The 13,971-nt window shown below is 40.3% G+C and overlaps 2 protein-coding genes across 3 annotated transcripts in view; both read left to right on the top strand.

Moving 5' to 3' along the window:
- ptprn2 (protein tyrosine phosphatase receptor type N2) overlaps positions 1 to 13,971 on the top strand; it is a 183,420-nt gene that overhangs the window by 83,478 nt on the left and 85,971 nt on the right. The window lies entirely within an intron of this gene.
- LOC107386586 (sterile alpha motif domain-containing protein 3) lies at positions 190 to 10,588 on the top strand. Of its 2 annotated transcripts, none has more exons than XM_054750578.2 (5): positions 190 to 297; positions 3,785 to 4,817; positions 4,922 to 5,077; positions 8,810 to 8,902; positions 9,845 to 10,588. In XM_054750578.2, the coding sequence occupies exons 2-5, from the start codon at positions 3,795 to 3,797 to the stop codon at positions 10,157 to 10,159; spliced, it is 1,587 nt and encodes a 528-aa protein (XP_054606553.1). In that variant the 5' UTR covers positions 190 to 297; positions 3,785 to 3,794; the 3' UTR covers positions 10,160 to 10,588. The 2 variants fall into 2 exon arrangements, with proteins under 2 accessions (XP_054606553.1, XP_054606552.1); XM_054750577.2 differs by lacking the exon at positions 190 to 297 and adding an exon at positions 2,999 to 3,116.

A 13,971-nucleotide genomic window follows, 5' to 3' on the forward strand; every position in this document is an offset into this window, starting at 1 on the left:
ACATTTGAGTAGCGTTTATATATACTCGTTTTGTTTTTTAGAAATGCATGCTTAAAATACAGGAAGAGGTGAAATAATTATCTCAAAATGACCGTTGCAATGGTATTAAATACTAAAATTGTGTAAAATCTTTACATAATACAAAGTTGATTTCTCCATTGTTTCTCTTTTCTCTCAATTTGTTGCAGACCTTTGCCCTACGCTGTCTCCACCGTTTGCCATCCTCCATCGAAAGGGTCCTGTTCTGCAAGTCTGACTGAGTGGTTGATGGAATAGGGAGTCATCTGCTAGTGTCAGGTTCATGATTACATTACTTAAGTGTAAAAAAGTAGAATAGTTTCAAGCTTGTTCCAGGTCAAAAAAGGGCATTTAGAAACTTGGGTTAAATATTATACACAGAGGCTCTTTACATATACAGTTATGTGTGAGTGAAATGTGGAGGTGCAAGGAGTGCAGTGTTTATTGTCCCAATAGATACGAGCTACTTAAACATTTAAGGCTACAGCACCGCCATAGACAAAGTTACTCGTGCCCACATCTAAACTGTCCATGCAGTTTTAAAACCCTAAATGCTCTGCAAATACATTTAAGTAGAGTTCATCCAAAACAAGCTTGCCAGGAAATCTTGGAGCTGGAATCATTTAGTTGTGCACAGTGCAGTTGTAAAAGCCTTTCTAATGAGAGAGATTTTTTTATGCATGTTGGACTTCATTTGAAGAGTCATGAAATTGTTACCTGCATGTTTAGGAATTGTACTTTTAAAACAAACATCTATGGGACTTTTCACTCCCACAAAAACAGGAAACACACACCCCATACAATCAGTGATTTAAAACCAGGTATAGTGACAACAAAAAATGTACTTTCACAAGAATCGTCTGATGCCAACAATGATACTCTTTGTCCAGATGATTCTGCTGTGGGATCAATCAGCACATCTCCATGTACTGATGTTGATATGAGAAAGACCCTGACTGATGTAATTGAACAGAATTTTGCATCAGCATTATTAAAACTAGAACATTTTGCACATGTGCCAGGTGCAAAAATTGATGAGTTCCTAGAGGAACTGCACTGTTTAAGCTCAGCTTCACATCCTCTGTCTGTAAACATCATTGAAACTGTGTTTCAGAAACATGGTTCCACTCTTGACAAATTAGTGATAGAAGAAGTAGCTACAGCCCTCTCTGCATCTCACCCCTTACTGAAAGCTATAGAAAAGGGTGGCTCTTTAAGCACATCATATCTCAGAAACAAGTTTTACAGAGAACATTTTAATGTCATTGAGCCAGTTGAGTACGTGCTTGATAAAAGGCTAAGTAAAAGCTTTCAGTATGTGCCCATTCTGAAGACCTTGCAAGAACTTTTCAAAATAAAACATTTTGTGGAGAAAGTTGTTGAAAACCATCAAATACATAAGACCAGTGAGGAAACTGGAGTAAAGGTCACCTATAAATCATTTTATGATGGATCACACTTTAAGGAAAATTATTTTCTTTCATGCGGTGAATTAAGAATCTTGCTAACTTTGTACATCGATGATTTTGAGGTATGTAATCCTCTGGGAACATCACGTAGGAAACATAAGCTCTGTGGAATCTACTGGACTCTAAGTAACTTACACCCAGCTTCACAGTCAGCACTTTCCTCAATTTACCTTACAATCATGTGTAAATCCGATGATGTGAAAAATTATGGTTATGAACGTATCATGCAACCTCTTCTTCAAGATGTGAAAACCCTTGAGGAGGATGGTATTTTTGTTCCATTGCTTGGAAAATGTGTGAAAGGAACTATTCAAGTTGTAGCAGCAGATAACCTCAGTGCCCACAGTCTAGCAGGTTTTAATGAGAGCTTCAGTGCTGGAAACATCTGCAGAGTCTGCACAGCAACACGGTCAGAGATCCAAGTGACTGACGTGAGATCAGGTTCATTTCCTTTGAGAACTAAAGACCTACACAACTCCCATGTAAACTCAGCTCACCAGAATGGTTCGAGCTGCTGTGGGGTGAAAAGACAGTGTGTAATCACTAAAAACCTTGCACACTTCAGTGTTCAAACAGGTTATCCACCAGATTTAATGCATGATGTTTTTGAGGGCATTGTTCCTGTGGAGCTTGCACATTGTTTGTCATTGATGATATCAAAAAAATATTTCACTCTAGATCTTCTAAACAAATGTATCCTTGGCTTTCCCTACAAATGGTCAGACAAGACTAACAAGCCTTGCATGATTCCACACACATTCTCAAAAACGATTGGGGGCAATGCCCATGAGAATTGGGCACTGATCAGATTTCTCCCATTCATCATTGGGCATCTGGTGCCAGAAGATGAGATGGCATGGCAAATCCTAATGGTCTTAAAGGACATTATTGAGCTGTTGGTTGCTCCAGTACACACAGAAGACTCCATTGCATACCTTGAAAGCAAAATTTCAGAGCATCGAAAAAGATACCAAGATCTCTTTCCTAATGTGCAACTTCTTCCCAAACATCATTTCTTAGAACACTACCCTTCAGTTATCAGGAAGTTTGGTCCTGTTGTTGGTCTTTGGACAATGCGTTTCGAGGCTAAGCACAGTTTTTTTAAGCATATCATACGCCTCTCAAACTGCTTTAAAAATGTGCCCCTCTCCCTTTCCTCCAAGCATCAGCTGATGATTTCTTATCACATGAGAGCATCTAGTTTTGAAAAGCCCATTCTTGAGATGACTAATGTCTCATCAGTTCCTGTAGATGTTTTAGAAAGAGACATTGTTCAGAGCATTGAACAAAAATGCCCTGGCACAATAGAGGTACACATGACCAGATCAGTCAAAACCAAAGGTGTAAGTTTCAAAACGGGAATGCTTGTAGTCCATGGGTCTAACAGTGGACTTCCTGATTTTGGAAAGATTGTTCACATTTTCATTATACAGGAGAGACTGTTTTTTTTGACTAAGCGGCTTTGTGGGTGGTATAGTGAGCATCACAGAGCATTTGAGCTCACAGTATGTCCTACTAAAGCTAGGGATCTGGTGGAGCTTAGTGACCTAGCAGATGACTACCCATTGGCAGATTACTCTGTTGGATCTGTCAGAATGGTGACATTAAAAAGATATGTTCTTGTGTAAGGTATGATGGACTTTATTTTATCTGGATTATCAAAGCTTACAATTTACGGTCCGGAGCGCAGGCTGAGTGTTTTGCAAACCTGCAGGAAATGTTGACAATGCGGTTATCCAGAAAGTAACTAGGGGTTACCAGAAATGTTGCTAAGTTGTTCGCTAAGTACTTTTAAATTTAAAATGTCAAGACGGGGGTTCTATGAAGCTGTTAGAAATTGAATTGATTTGCAATTCGGTGGAGCGAAAGAGGGAGGAGGAAAAAGATCACCTCGTTTTTGTTTTTATAATCGTCCAAAACTGAGATAATCATTGTGATCAAAATTTGATTGAGCAGCCCTAGTCAGTGTGATGAGTTAGGTCACATAGCAGGATTAGGATCACTACTGAGTCATTTTAAGGACTTTATTTACTCGCAATGCTAGCTGAATCGATTCACTTACTGTGTTTTATGCTAAGTTAAACTAAAAGGTGTACAGCTGGGTCAGGAGAATGACTGGGCTGGTTAAAAATTGTTTTTTCCCCATTTGTCTAACTCAGGGAGATATGTCAACAGACAGAATATCAATTTTGGGTGGAAGATCCCTTTAAATGAAACTTTTGGCTTTTGATTTGTGATTACTCCTAAACACATTTATTTGTTTGCCCACCCCACCCCCCCACCCCACCTATTCACAGATGGTTGAAAATGGCTATTCCAATAAAGCTGCGAATTATCCTTGGAGTAAACAATTCACAAAGACTTACCCTACAAGATGGAATTCCAGACACTGTAGGTGAACTTCAACAGCACATCAAGAGTCAGTGTGGAGTTGAAACCCCCTTCAGGCTGCAATTTATGGATGCGGAATTTGGCAATGAGTTTACTAACTTGACTTCAGTGTCAGAGATCCAAGACAAAGGTACCTTAAAGCTCATCTTTGATTCAGCATCATCTGATCTTCCCGGTGGCCCCCCACCCCCTCCACCCTACTCTACTGTCATACCACAGTCCATTGATGAGTCACAATGTTCATCTGGTTCCGCAAATGATACTGACATTTTGTCCACTCCTGAATCATCCTCTTCACGTTCATCTGGTTGGCCTGTGTTTTTTCGTGTGCCACGTTTCCCATATGATTGTGAGCTGCAGCTGAACAAAGCCAATGCTGCTTTTAAAGAAAACGGAACACTGTTGGATCCAGACATGAGACTTAAAACGGCCATTCTCGAAAGTTTGGCTGAAGAAATAGTACAGTACAAAGTGTATCCCTCAGACAGGGATTTTGACGAAGTTGCTGAAGCCCTTGTTGAATCCCACCCATGTCTTAAAGAACCAGGCTCTGCCACCGGATATGGTGGCTGGAAGGTTAGCTTAAAATACAAGCTAGCCAACTACAGACGGAAGCTCAAGAGGCTTGGATGTCCAGAGGTGGAACTAAATTCGCTCACAAATAAACCTGTCGACAAATGCAGCCCTGCATTTAGTGTGAAGAAGCCTAGAAGGGCAGAAGTAAACTACTGTCCCACCTTCCCAGCTAGTGAAACTGCAGAGTCGCTTGAAAAGATGAGAGAGACCCTTGCTTCAGAAGCAAACAAAAGAAACAACGAGGAGACTGTGGCAGCACTGATGGAGAAGACTTTTGCTCACAGAAGACAAGAAGTTATTCGTGATGCACCTTTAATTGCTTTTTTCAAAGGCAGATGGCCAGCTCTCTTCTGTGAACGTGAGGTATGTTAATTATTACGCAATTGTTTTCCTTGTTTATGATCTTGTGAATTGTTTAATTAGTTGATAATTTCACTGCTTTTGTCCACTATTTATTTCCATTTCAGCTAACTGCTGAATTTCGGAGGATCACAACTGTCAGTTTGCTGTCAAAGTTCTTCTCCAACATTGATGCTCAATCTTCCAAGCTGATGAGGGTGTTTGGCAAGAAAGGCGGAGCTCAAGGAAGAAGGATTACACGCATCATGGTACCCATTACCCAGGTATGACACTGTGTTGTCTTTTGCAGCCATCTTACTTTTAATTTTAAAGAGTGAGTGACTCCTAAAATAACTTTTTTTTGCCAGTAACCTGTATAGAGGAGTGTCTAATAGTGCTTCTTAGGTGTGTTCTTGCTGCGTCGTATTTCTAATTCCATGCTGTAGTTCTTTCTTAAAACACAGAACAGTTTTGTTACCCGTTTTCCCGCTACGTTTCATCTGCGGCTGCAGACTACCTCAGGCTGATGCTGATGGTGGCGTCACTTCCTTCTCCGTTTATCCACAGGCAGCAGAGGACGTTGTCGCCCTCTGCTGCCCGCTCTCCCCTCTCCGATGATGCAGTCCCATGCGCGGTCCAACGTGTAAACTCCATCGTCCCTGTTCATGGTCCCACATCCACGTCTCCTTATCTCGATAGCTTCTTTTATCCATCTTTTGTATTTTTGATGTTCGGTGTTTATGATCCGTGTGTTGTCCCAGTCCATTACATGGTTTTCTCTTAAGCAATGATCTGTTACGGCTGACTTCTTTATTGTACTTTCTGCTTCTTCTTTTGCTGCTCTTGTGTGTTTTGCAAACTCTGCAATAAAACATACATAGGAGAAACCGGACGCCAACTCAACACACGAACAATAGAACATAGAAAGGAGTGTGAGAAAGAGGCAAATCGAAAACACACAAGAGCAGCAAAAGAAGAAGCAGAAAGCACAATAAAGAATTCAGTCGTAACAGATGACTGCATAAGAGAAAACCATATAATGGACTGGGGAGTGCGGGCAGCAGAGGGCGACAACGTCCTCTGCTGCCCGCGTATAAACGGAGAAGGAAGTGACGCCACCATCAACGTCAGCCTGAGGAAGTCTGCAGCCGCAGATGAAACGTAGCGGGAAAACAGGTAACAAAACTGTTCTGTGTTTTAAGAAAGAACTACAGCATGGAGTCTAATAGTGCTGTTGTCATGTGTAATCATTACTGTGGCAGTTTAGTGCAACTTACCGTAAATCCTCTTAATATTAGCCTGTATTTAATTAACAGCCGGGTATCACATTTTGGCAGGTGTCAGAGTCGGCGGAGGTGAATAATGGCCTGTTTTTTATTGTGGCCGGGTGGAATGTGGTAACAAGCAAGTACCACAGGGGGGCAGTTGTGTCATCCGTCTCACTTTTGATTTGCCAGTGATAGACCGCGAGGGTAACTTTAACCGTGCAGAGACGAAGAGGAGGCGAAAATTTGATATCAAGTTCAAAGAGAACGTGCTGATTATGCTGTAGAACACTGGGGAGCAGTAGCAGGGGTTGTATGAACTAGTCACTAGTCGACTTCACTGCTCTATAGTGACTTGTTATGCCTATCATCGACTAGTCGCTGTCACGTGATAATGACCGGCAAGATGCAGTCCTCGGAAAAGACAACAGCCTGCTGTCAGCAGGTGACAAGCTCCTGCACGTCAGAAGGCAGCGCGCTGTGCCAAAGTGTCGGTACTGACACCCGCCGTGAAACGGACATTTAACCAAATTGTGACCTTTACCCTCTTGCAATTTTACCTTCCCCTCACCCCCATCCTAACCATAACCAGCTTGCGCATGCAAAGCTCTGATTGTTGAGGCGCTCCAGACATCTGCATCCTGAGCACGGCCACAGTAACATCAAATGAGGTGTCGCTACCTCAAAAACTAATTTAACACGCGTTCGTTCATGTCGGCTCATTCCCTTAAATGTTTTCTGTCTTTTATTTGTTCCTGATGCTTTTCGCTGCTGTGGATCAGAGCACGTCACCTGTTTTGTTCTCGGTGCGCACCTATCACTGATGTGGCCGGCGAGCAGCGTTCACTCCGCTGTTTTTGCGGTCGGTAGATCTTTTAGAACTGCAGTTCAAAGGTAACTCATGAGGTGAATATACAAGAAGGCAGGTAGCAGTTTTTCTTTAGGATTCAGAGGAGATGCAGGAAGATAATAAACAGGCAGGACAGAGAAATAGTCAAATAACAACAAGTTAGTTTTTGTACCTGGTGCAGGGTATCCGCGGGTCCTTAAAAAGTCTTAAAAAGTCTTAAATTAGCTTTTCCTAATTTAAGGCCTTAAAAGTCCTTAAAAATGACAAATAATCCTTAAATCCAGTTTCCAGAGGTCTTAAATTACCAATGACCAATGGTACCAATGAAACAAGATTCTTTTATTTCTATAAAAATTTCGTGAATTTCTAGTTAGTGTTCAGCATTTTTTGTGTATAACGTTGGCGTAAGCGGAACCGTACGCAGTCAGTTGGTTGTGAAAGGGGGCTATTTTTCTAGATAAGCACATTAGCTGGTTAAGCTAGTGGGAGCTTGCGCCATGGGGAAGGGCAAGTTTAATGGTAACTGGATGGCTAATCCCACGTTCGCGACATGGTTAGCACCGGTTCCAGGCAATAGCTGGAAATTATCGCTTAAATTTAATTTTTAAAATAGCTTAAATTTGGTCAAAGTGGCCTTAAAAAAGGTCTTAAAAAGTCTTAAATTTGGCTCCCTTAAATCTGCAGATACCCTGTGGTGGTTGCAACAAACCGATACCATTGAAGGTAATCAGGGACTTAAAGCGCTTCTTAGGTGGAAACAGAGCAGTCCTGTGGATGTTGTTGTTGGTTCTGCTTCTGCTGCGTGTGTTCTTTCAGTACCACTTTAGTTTTTATCCGTGTGGGTCGCCCTTTTGTCCATTTTTAATGGTGGTGTTTAGGGTTGCTGAGACTCCCATTTAGGAAGCACTGGAAGCATCCTGTGTGGAAATACTTTGGATTCCCAAAGCTGCTAAAAAACAAATTCAAGATGATGGCTCGGCTATCTGCAGAGCTTACAGAAATAAGTTTCAACACTCCCAACTTGTTGCCATCATCTCTTTGAGTTTATCACGCAGACAAATAAGATCCAACTGACTTAAATTATGTTAGTGACTGACGTGATTTAACAGTAATATAAGAACAATCCAGTGAACAAGGGATCATTTTGTTGTGTTTTACAATTTCTTTGTATTTGTCTATAACAAGACTGTATTGTAAGCTGTTTTTAACATTTAATCAACACCTCTTTGTAATTCCTATTCTACGTAGCAATAATATAATTTATCCATGTCCAAATAATAATTGTTAAATAAACTACAGTCATTTAAAAAAATTGTTCAATGGCTGTTTTGAAAAGTAGGCTTGACTACGTTAGTAATGGTGTGCTTGCTGGAGATCCCTCGCTAGGACGGATAAAGGCATTGTGTGTCTTCGTACAGACGCAGAATCATAAAATAGGCTTTAACCACAGCTTTTCACACCATAGTTAATAGTTAAAAATCACTAACAGAATAACCTGTGACATTATGACAGATTTACTGATTAACAAAATTGGGGGGGGGGGGGGTATTTGCTTAGTCATGAGACAGTGATTGTAAGTGTGTGGTGTGTACATAATAACGTTATTTCAGTTTTAATCGTTTTCATTCTATACAAAATATGCTGATGTTAGAAACATTCATGTCAGTGTATCGGTGTCGACAAATATCGGTTATAACAGTGATATTAATATCGGATATCGGTATCAGCCCAAAAATTTCATATTGGTGCATTACCACATGTAGTGTTAGACAATTCACTCAATTCAACAGTTTATCAGCAAAAAAGATGACTTGGGGATGATTTGTTTGTTTCTATTATGTTTTAATTCTATTTGTGTTCTATTCTAGCTTTTAATTATTTACTTATTCCACTTTTCTCAGACTGACTCCATTGATGTGAAGAGAGAGTGCATCCTCAAAGCCTTGTGTGTGTACCTGAACGAAGAGCCAGAGAACCTTTGGAAAGAGTACATGGTTTGTTTCAGTTTTTAACCATTACTTATTTTACTTGGAAAAATACATTGTAACTAAATTAGGGATGTTCCGATCACGTTTCTTTGCCCCCGATTCAATTCAGAGACATTTGATTTTGTGTTTCTGCCGATAGAGTCCCGGTCCAATAATTTTCAGGAAACCATTAATACATGAAAACACATCCAAGTTGTCCTTTTAAGTTTCACTTTTCAGTTGTTAAGTGAAGTACACTGATAAAAAAAACAACAACTATATCCTCAATTTACTTAAAAGTGGCAGCGTTGCTCTTATTTCAAGTTGTTCACTCCATCAAAATGCAGCTGCAAGCAATGTATGTTCCTGTGACAGCAGGCAGGTGGAACCTCGGCCAACAGGCTAACTTTTCCCTGCATAACACCTGTAGCTGCAGCACAGCTCTAGTGCTGTAGGAACCAACCCGACATTTTGCAGTCTGACAATTTTTCTTTGTTAGCTTATCTTTCTCTGTCGGCTAGCTTTGCGTTTTTGTCTTTCTTCACTGTGGAACTGGTACTTACCAAACTTGGAATTAATGGAGACTGGTGATTCACTTTGTTTACACCCAAAAGGAAAAGCCGCAAGCAAAAGTTGTCTGTTTTGAAAGCAGCAAATCATGGCGCTCTATCCTTTCCAGCGTGTTAAATGCCCAGTATGCACACATTACAAGTTGCTGTTGCTCTGCCGTTGCTGTTTGGTTTAAAATACCACCATGCTGAACACAGTTTAGCTCTCCTGAGAAAACATGTTAGCTCTGCATTAGCCTGCTTGTTAACAGCTGTATCTTGGCATCCGAGTTCGATTAGCTTTTGAATGCTAATCCCTGAAAATGCTAGCTGAACTTGCTTAAAAACTAGGCTGAACCCGAAACAGCTCTGTCTGACCCTGACCCTCTGTCTACCCCCCTTTCTCTCTCTCCCGGTGAAGGACACTGAAAGCAGTGAGGCTGCAATGAGGGATACAACTTTTGGAATCTATGTGATTCGCAAAGAAGGTGCAGAACCGGATGATGGACCAGAAGAGGTTGGGATCATTCTGGAGGGCGTGGAAGTTCTGGCAGAGCTGAGAAATGTGCCACAGGCTGTGGCCATGTTGTTGGCGCTTGTGTACAGTCTGAACCTCAGCTACCCTCCAGAACTGAAATACACATTTGAGGCATTGCAGAAGATAATAATGGAGCTTGATGGAAACAGACTCTCAAGAAAAAATCAAGCACTGAAAACTCTGCTTGCTCGTTATTAGTCACTGTGGTTAAAGCCAAATGTTTGTTATTGGCCAGGTTTTATAGTATTTCAATTTCTAATTGTTATATTTTGGAGTTTTAAAAATAGATTAATGCATAAAGTTTGCCTTGAATTTTCACAAAAGTTTTCAATGTGGAAGACAGACAAAAACGTTGGCATTAAAATGGTTTGCACTGAATCAAATTGGGTAAGAATTGCACACTGCTATTTTTGTTTTCCTTATGATTGATTTTTGTTTAGCTCAAACAAGTACACCAAAGTTGTGATGGCTTTTCTGGTTTTATTTCTTTGTTTTCATGGGAATGTGCAATGATTTTATTTTCTTGTTTTTTCAGTCATCTTTAAGGATGTCTGCGTTTGCACTTAAGTGTTAAGTCAGCCACTTTTACCTTCAAGCAATGAAGTAAAGTTTTATTTGAAAAATTCAGTTTCTGCTGTTGTTAGTGTTCAAAACTATTTGGATATCGGCATTTCTTGCACTAAACTTTTGTTTTGGGTAATAGGGGCAGTGGTAGTAGAGGAGTTAACTGACCTCTCCTGTAACCAAAGGGTTGCAGTTTTACACCTTGCTTAGTGTGTTGCAGTTGTGTTCTGGATCAATGCTGCATCCTCCTTGCCTGTTGGTGGCTGTTGGAGGGAACCAGCTGCAGTGTGTTCAGTGTCTTGCCCTTTAATTCTTTGGCATGTGGCAGGGGTAGCTGACTTCCATAGCTGCCCTGGATGTGCATTATTTTTTAAAGTAATGTAACTACTATCAGATAAAATAGCAAAAAAAAAAAAATCATATTAGCCAAATGGGATCTATGTTACATTTACCCATACAAATGTTGTATAACTGAACAAGGCTAATTAAGTACTATGACCCAAATGTATCAAGTTGACCCAACGTGTTGACATTTTGTTGACGCAACAAAATTATATTTTGCTGAATCAAAGCATTTTAGTTAGGTGGAAATCCTTTCCATGTTATTTTTATTACGTTCACCCAACATAATATTTTTGTGTTTAAATTTCACAAACAAATCATGTACTTAATGTTACATTTACCCATACAAATCTAGTTGTGTTGAACAATGGTAATTAGGTCCAAGTAACCAAAGTACATCAAGTTGATCCAACATGTTCACATTTTGTTCACTCAACAAAATTGTATATTGCTGAATCAAACCATTTCAGTTAGGTGGAAATCCTTTCCATAATTTTATTATGTTCACCCAACAAATTTTTTCTTTGAGTGTAATGACCTGAGGATGTTTACAGTTTCCAGATTCCAGCTATTGTCATTCTTTAGCCTCTGTGTTTTCCCCTGCAGCTTGAGTTGAGGGTCAAGGCGGCTTGGTACCTAGACGTATTTACTGTGTCAAAGCTGCCGTTGCGAGGCAGCAGAAGACAGTAACAGGTGCCTGTCAACAGCCGGCTCGATCTCCAGTGCATTAAAGGATCTCTGCTATAGACGAGGATTAGTGTCGCCTGGCGTTGTTTATTTGCTAATTCCATCTCCAAGGTATTTGTGGAAAATAGGCATGAATAATTGAAAGTGATTTTTAGTGGACAGAACAGAGCTAGCAGCAAACGGAGGGAGATTAATGAATAAGGCGCGGGGGGTGGGGGGGGTGGCAACAGCAGAACCTTGCTGAAAAACCTACGGAGACTCCGAGTTTGTTAAATAGAATATGTATTGCATCAGACGAGGATAAATGGGAAACAAACATGGATGGAGAAGGAATACAGCAGTGAGTTTAAATGTGAAATGTGTCAAAGCACGCTGTGGAGGCATTAAGGCACTTCCTGCTCATCAGCAATCAGCATTTTAAAACTGAATCAACATATTTTCTTAAATAGTTTTTTGATAAAAATGCAAATGTATTATAAGGACACCTATTTAAACTTGTGATTTCAAACCTTTGCACGTGCATTTAATGGAACAAAAGTGTAAGAGATGTGAGGGAAAAAATACGTTATTATTAGAAATCTGCAAAATACGTTTTTCCCCTCTTTTCTGATGTTCTTTCGTCAGTTTTCAAGAAAATTCAAGAAGAAAACTAGCTGAAAGATCATTAGAAAATGTGTGCTTTAATAAAAAAAAGGCACTCATTTTATGTTTTATTGAATGGAAGAAGCAACACATAAAGATGACGAGCTGAAAATGAAATGAGAAAATAAAAATGACTTTTTTAGATTGACCTAAATTGAGAAAAGGTAAAGTTTTTGCTCTGGTGAAGATACAAAAACTTTGTTTATCATCAGAAATCCCTACTCCACTTCCACCAACACACACAGTCTCTCTTTGCTTCATCTTGACCCCCCCAGCCCACATCTCTATATTCATCTGTTCCTTCATCTTCTTTAGCGAATGCCACTCAGACGGAGAGACCATGTGCTGATGGCTCTTGTGTCAAGAACAGCAGGTACTCGTTCAAGCGTTTGTTATGTGCTCAGTGGCTTGTACACTCAATGGGTTTATGAAGCAGCAGATACAAACAGCTATGTAAATACGAGGCTTTCCATGTCCTGCTATGGCCCATTATTCAACAACATCTAAACCAAAATGCATTTTAATCATCACCGTAAGCATTTAAATCAGGGAAATTATGCTGTGGCCCTTTTTGTTTTTTCTAAAAGCCAAAATGGATGGTGGGTGATATTTTGCTGATTAGGTGTATCCAGCGCTGCTGTGATGAAAACGGCTAAATTTTAGCTATGAAAGCATGAAAATGGTGAAATAGAGATAGACTGGATCGCTCAGTGTGTTTTTCTGCTGCTGATCTGGTCCATCTCGTGTAACCAGAGAGGCTTTTTCTGCAGTACTGGGCTGTAACTAGTTCAGCCATTTTTCTCTAACCTGTGCCATCAGGGGAAGACATTTCCACCCATAAAATGCTATTAGAACAGTAAAAAACAAGCTTAACCCCCATTATAAGTAAATGCACCACATTTCCACCCCATAAAGAATCTTTTTTTTACCACTTGTGGAAGCTAACCGTTAGCATTAGCAACTTCAAAACATGGCAGTACATGTGCAGGCTTGTGTTTTTGGGGAAATCAAACATCAACTTTGCATTTTTTACTGAAGAAATAAGAGCAAATGAAGGCAGCTGAAGAGCCATGTTGCTGCTAGCCAATCAGAGGCGAGATGTTCAAATATCATACATAAGACGTTTTCCACTCCTTTGGCTAACTTAGGGTGTTTCTCAATGCCAAGGAACCTTGCCTTGATGTCTTGGCCCCACCCCGATTGCCTAGGAGATACGTCATCAGGAGCCGCCAAGACATTTTCCAGTGTTCATGTTCTTCTGAGGTGTGTTCTCCGTTTGTTTGCCGTTTAGCTAGCGGAGCAAGGATACATGGGAGGTGTCTTGTAGCTTAGCCTTGGTCAAACATTTCCCAGAATGCACCGCTGTATTTTCAAAAGGATGGCGGATCAGAAGCCGGCAGCTACTTTGGGGGCAAATTTCAAGTTTAAAAGTAAGTCAACTAATTTAAAATGTTTTGTTTAGATCCAAAGAAGTTATCTGTTTGGTTAGTTGCTTATTAGTTGCAGCTTCGGTGGCTAGCGGGTAGTAACTCGCTTACATATTAAATTTAACAAATATATACACAATTAAAAAGTAAAAGGCTCGTTATATATTGATATTGAAACTAATACGTATAAAATATAACGTTATCTCCCGTGTCATGTGACGTTACGTGACCGCCGTGGAAGTCGCGGTCAGGTGATGCAAGTCTGTTCCATTTAACCGTTTTCTTTGACCAAGGAAGGAGTGTCCTCGTAAGCAGGGCGCCTGGCCTCGCAAGACATCACCTCGCAAG

Source organism: Nothobranchius furzeri, chromosome 7, assembly GCF_043380555.1.
Source record: "Nothobranchius furzeri strain GRZ-AD chromosome 7, NfurGRZ-RIMD1, whole genome shotgun sequence".
NCBI classification, from domain to species: domain Eukaryota; kingdom Metazoa; phylum Chordata; class Actinopteri; order Cyprinodontiformes; family Nothobranchiidae; genus Nothobranchius; species Nothobranchius furzeri.

Excerpts from the sequence above, each read along its gene's own strand:
- LOC107386586 (XM_054750578.2), top strand. The coding sequence starts at position 3,795 with ATGGCTATTCCAATAAAGCTGCGAATTATCCTTGGAGTAAACAATTCA. Across the intron at positions 4,818-4,921 it reads CTCTCTTCTGTGAACGTGAG|CTAACTGCTGAATTTCGGAG; the intron begins GTATGTTAATTA and ends TTTCCATTTCAG. Across the intron at positions 5,078-8,809 it reads TCATGGTACCCATTACCCAG|ACTGACTCCATTGATGTGAA; the intron begins GTATGACACTGT and ends CACTTTTCTCAG.